This window comes from Crocodylus porosus, unplaced genomic scaffold, assembly GCF_001723895.1.
Source record: "Crocodylus porosus isolate Cpor-Errol unplaced genomic scaffold, CroPor_comp1, whole genome shotgun sequence".
Taxonomy (NCBI): domain Eukaryota; kingdom Metazoa; phylum Chordata; order Crocodylia; family Crocodylidae; genus Crocodylus; species Crocodylus porosus.
In genome coordinates, this window is record NW_017728950.1 from 71,167,848 (window position 1) to 71,173,404 (window position 5,557).

Below are 5,557 nucleotides of genomic sequence, written 5' to 3' on the forward strand. Positions count from 1 at the left end.
AGGGATGTCGACAACATGGAGAGGGTCCAGAGGAGGCCACTCACATGATCAGGGGGCAGCAAGGCAGGCCCTACGAGAAGAGGCTACGGGACCTGAACCTGTTCAGCCTCCAGAAGAGAAGGCTGAGAGGGGATCTAGTGACCTTTTACAAACTAGTCAGGGGGGACCAGGAGGCATTGGGAGAGTCCCTGTTCCCCTGAGCACTACCAGGAGTGACTAGAAATAACAGTCACAAGCTGGCAGAGGGTAGATTCATACTAGACATCAGGAGGCGCTACTTCACTGTCAGGGTGGCTAGGATCTGGAACCAACTTCCAAGCGAAGTGGTGCTGGCTCCTACCCTGGGAATCTTTAAGAGGAGGCTAGACAATCACCTTGCTGGGATCCTTTGACCCCAGTACTCTTTCCTGCCATGGCAGGGGGTCAGACTTGATGATCTGCTCAGGTCCCTTCTGACCCTACTAACTATGAAACTATGAAACAATTTTTCTATCACATGCTCTCTTTGCCTTAATTTGCAGTGTTGCATTAAATGGAATTCCCCTCACTTAATTGAGTTTTTTTAAATCATCATATTTAGCAAAATTCAAGTTAGTTTTTCTGCTTGGATAAATTAAAAATAGATTATAGAATATTGATATCTCTTCTACAGAAGTTGAGGCCTTCTGACCTGCCTATGCTGAATTTTAATATGAATTTTAATTTAATATGTTATAGATGTTATACATCAGCATACGTCCTTCATGCACATCACCAGGTTGTTTCCCTCAACAATTATGTAAAGAAAAGGCATAACTGACAAAGACACATAAACAGATTCATAATTACACATCACAAATGACATAATACACAGTCAAATTGCAGGTAGTGGCTTGGAAGCAGACCTCTTTCCTCTCCCCATAGATGACGCATAGGTTTTTGTTTGGTTTTTTTTGGCGGGGAGGAGGGGCACAACTCTGGGCTGCCATCATCAATCCTGCTGCTGCTGGGTGATGGGTCCAGTTTGGCTTCAGCCCTGTGCCAAAAAGTGCATGGGGCTGCAGAAGTGCAGAAATCTTGGTGGGGCACATGCCCCCCATGCCCTCTCCACACATTGCCTATGCCTCTTCCATATGTACATTTTGGGCTAAATTTCATTCTGACTTTCACTCATGTGTCTATCAATAACAAGAAATTGCTCTACAGTAGCAAAAATGACAAATGTTGGTCTAAAGGTACATGTTCCACTTTTCAGTTTTCACAGTATCTGAGGAAGTAAGCCCTCTGCTCTTCAAAGCTTAGGTTACACATCTCTTAATTTGGTAAGATGTAAATCTATCCTGCATTCTGCCAGTTCACACTTGCATAGATAAATGGTGAAACCCACCTTCAATGGGTCCTTTGCCAGTACTTGCCTGAGCAAGCATGTTACTTCCCTTCAGCAAGCGCTGCCCTGAAAATAGAAAAGATCCTGTGCAGGTAGTTTTTTCCTTTTCCATGCTAGAAATGGTTTTTTTCCCTTAACCCCTACAGCCAACTTGTAACATAATGGTTGGTTACTATATATTTGATAGCACCACCAACAGATGCAGTGTTTCCAAGAGTTACCAGTGTACTTTAATCTACAATTTTATTTCATAGAAGCATAGAAAATTGGGGTTGGAAGGGACCTCAGGAGGTCATCTAGTCCAACCCCCTCCTCAAAGCAATAGCATCCCCAATTAGATCTTCCCACCCAAGGCTTTGTCTAGCTGGGGTTTTAAAAACCACCAAGGACAGAGATTCCACTACGTCTCTGGGTAACCTGTTCCAGTGTTTTACTACCCTCCTCATGAGAAAGCTTTTCCTAATATCTAACATAAACTTCCCTTGTTGCAGCTTGAAACTATTGCTCCTCCTTCCATCATCTGCCACCACTGAGAACAGTCTCACTCCATTTCCTCATGTATTTGCAGTTGGGAGAAAATTCAAATGTTTATCAATGCCATTATAGTAGTAATTTTTCAAATGTAGTAAAATATAGACTGCATACTGAGAAGTAATCAAATGCCTAATTACTGGGGCTGACAGCTGGGGGGGGTCCGTGTGCGTGTGTGTGAATAAAAACACACTTTACCGGAAGCAGCAGCACGTTACTTCGACCCAGCTCTGCAGCATCTGTGTAGATTGGGCACTTCAACAGGACTTTTTGGCGCTTTTAGCTAAAGATGATTCAAATCAGCTATTAGATAAAGGCCACATCTACATGAGATGCTGACTTCGCAGTCAATACTGCGCAGTTATTTTGTACCTGTATAAACAAGTACTAAATGACTGTGCAGTAACCCGAGTTACTGCACAATAGCACCAATGAACATCTTTTTTCTGACACTACTGCACTTCAGCCTAATACTACTGTGCAGTAGCATTGTATCACAGTTGTTGCCATGCAACGCTACTGCACAGTCAACGTCTCGTGTAGACGTGGCCAAAAGCACCAAAAAAGCAACTCATCTATACAGATGTTGGGAAAGCCAGGTACAACTAATGCACTGCTTCTTCTGGGTATGCACTGGGCTCAGCACAAGAGCGCAAACAGTTTAAAGTAAAACCTGTTACATGTGTAACAGATCACCTGTCTTCAGTGATTCAAGCACACACTCACACGTGACAGTAATAAACCAGAAGTGTATATTCTTCATGCTTTCGGACTTCAAATGATAACATATCTTCCTGATCAAACTTTTCAAAATATTCATCTTTGTGATAAAATCAAGGATGCAAAAGCTGAACATGCTGGTAAGCCTTACACCTGTGAGCCAAACATCGTCTACTTTAATTGGTTCCCATATGGCTGTTAATTTAAAGTGTATTTATAATGAGTTGCTCTACTATAATCTTAGGCAAAATTTAGGATCTTGCTCCTACTCCTATTGCTTTCAGCTGGAGCAGAATTCAAGATATATTTGATACTACACTACAGTTTCTGTTGAAAATTATATTCATTGTATAATGACCAAGGAGGTCTTCTGATTACTGACCATTATTATTTAGACATTTTAATGTACTTACAGAAGGATTCATCCCTGGCAAGGCAGTGGAAACGGTGGCAGACCTGGGCAACCTGAGAAAGCTCTTTCTGGGACAAAAACGAGAAGATGCACAGCCACAGTTCGTCAGGAAGAAGCTGCCACATTGAGAGGTTGCTGTCACTGTCTGTATCCTGCGAGCAAATCAAAGTGACATGCAACTGCAAGGAATGACAAAACGCTAAATCCTGTCCAAGCCAAACAGCAAAATAAATATACTAAATTCAGATACTGAAGAGAAGCACATTGTCTCTGTTTCACTGAAAAGCAGAATGAAAAAGAGACTTAATATCTCCTCCATTTTTTATGCGAGAGGCCAAAGCCATTCATTTTAAGCCACTGGCCACAAAATTAGGGATATAGCCTGCTTATCTGACATTCTGAACAGTTGCCTCCATACGATCAAACTTCCCTTGTTCAAGTTCAGCTCTCAAAATGAAACAAATTCCAGAACTGGCACATTTTGGTTCCACCCATCTCTTCCTCTCTTTCTCTTCCAAACTGGAAACTCACCCAGGAGCACAGTGTACCCACTTCAAGGAAGAAAATAATCATTGGTCCCATGGGCTGGATGACAATCGTGGGATTGATCTACAGTCTGGAGCAGGGAGCCAGCGTGAAGGCCCAATCTGGTGGGGTGTCACATGCCCTGTGCTGGCCTCCTATGCCATGTACAGCACTTGTGGCCAGTCCAGCCCTGTATGCTGAATACAGCTGGCCTTGCTCTGGGCTCACCTTCCATGTGGTATACAGGGACACCCCACCGACCACTCCTGCATGCTGGTGCAGATCAGGCCTCAGGTCATCTGTGCATACCAAAGCAGTGCACAGTGCCAATTCAGCAGGGACTGCGGGCAGCTCACGCCGCTTGCTAACCCCATATACAATAAACAGAGTGAGCCTCTGAGCAGGGCCGGCTTGTGCTGTGCATAGCATAGGGCATATACACTGCATGCAGCACCCTGCCAGACCAGCCCCTGTGCTCCGACTCTAGTGCAGCTTGATCTGGACTGGCCCAAGGTGACCACTCAGGACTGGTCCACCACAGGCACTGCACACAACTCCTGCATGCAACCCACTGCATGCTGGAAATAGTTAACACCCCAGAACGACCCCTTGTGCAGTGCCCACAGCACAGGAACCAGGTTGGCTCTGTGCTCCGCATGTGAGGCAGTTGGAAACCTATGGGATGAATCATAGGATCCAGCCCAGCAGCTGTATGTTTGACACCCCTGCACAACACAATAATTCTTCCTAGTACCATAGCCCTCCTCAGTTTTAAGGCCTACATGAGTCCTGAGGCACAGTGTTTTTGGCTTAGGAACGTGCTAGACTATACCATGCTTAATCTATTTTCAAAAAATCCCACAAGATTAAACTAAATGGGTTTGATTCTCCATTTCTTCTACAAATTTCACATTATGAATGCCAACAGGGAAAACATAACCTTTTGAAATCAAACTAAAAAGGAGAGCCTTTTCATTACTGAACAAATTATTAGTTTAAAAAAGAACTCCATACATTTCTCAGTTTATATTAAATGCACATCCCTAAAATATAGCTATACAAAGATAATTTTGCTATAAACCTAGAAATGCATCATTAATATAAATAGTTGTTACAATCAGAAAATTAAGAAATTCTACTCAAAAAATTAAAATCATCAAACCTTTATTAAAACTCTACATATAAACAGAAAAGTTTGTTTGGATTTATTTGGCTCGGAGTTACTAAGGTGCCAATCCAGCAAATAAAATAGTTTCAGTGTACAAGAGACTGATCACGTTTCACATTTTCATAATACCAAAGTGTCTGGGGTATAATTAAGTAGTCTGTGTGTCTACTTACCCAATGCACAGTTCCCCTAGAATCTTGAAGCGTGCTCTTACAAGGTTTTTTGTAGTTTGTCCCTGGAGGAAGGACAGATTATTTGGTATCCTAGAAATATGTGAAAGGCTGTTGGCCTTGTAATAGAGAGAAATACAAACAAAGCTGATATATCAATTTGGCCAAACTATAAACCATTCATATCAGAGATATTGAATGAAAAAGATATATCTTTTCAGGGCATCTTTTCAAGGCAGGATTTTTTTATCCCAATAGCTTTTGAATGTAAATTAATAGCTATACAAAATAATGTATAGAGTAGCTCTAGGTATCAACATCTTGCTAATAAAGCTAAATTTTTAAGAGCTAGCTTCTTTCTTTAGGGCTGGAAATAGTTAACATAAATATCTTCAGGCACAGTTTTGTGATGTCATTATTTGTGTGTCTAATTATTTGGTCACAATCTCTACCATTTCATAGTTTCATAATTTGTAGGGTTGGAAGGGACCTGAGCAGATCATCAAGTCTGACTGACCCCCTGCCATGGCAGGAAAGAGTACTAGGGTCAAACAACCCCAGCAAGGTGATTGTCTAGCCTTGTCTTAAAGACCCCCAGGGTAGGAGCCAGCACCACTTCACTTGGAAGTTGGTTCCAGATCCTAGCCGCCCTGACAGTGAAGTAG

General features: G+C 42.4%; 1 protein-coding gene across 1 annotated transcript in view; it reads right to left on the minus strand.

Annotated features, from left to right (window-relative positions):
- LOC109323749 (F-box/LRR-repeat protein 20-like) overlaps positions 1 to 5,557 on the minus strand; it is an 87,433-nt gene that overhangs the window by 78,115 nt on the left and 3,761 nt on the right. Inside the window, exons 2-3 of the mRNA XM_019555436.1 lie at positions 4,896 to 4,957; positions 3,031 to 3,181 (exon numbers count right to left, since the gene is read on the minus strand). Of these exons, the coding sequence (XP_019410981.1) occupies positions 3,031 to 3,154 (124 nt within the window). The 5' untranslated portion in view covers positions 3,155 to 3,181; positions 4,896 to 4,957. The remainder of the gene's footprint in view (positions 1 to 3,030; positions 3,182 to 4,895; positions 4,958 to 5,557) is intronic.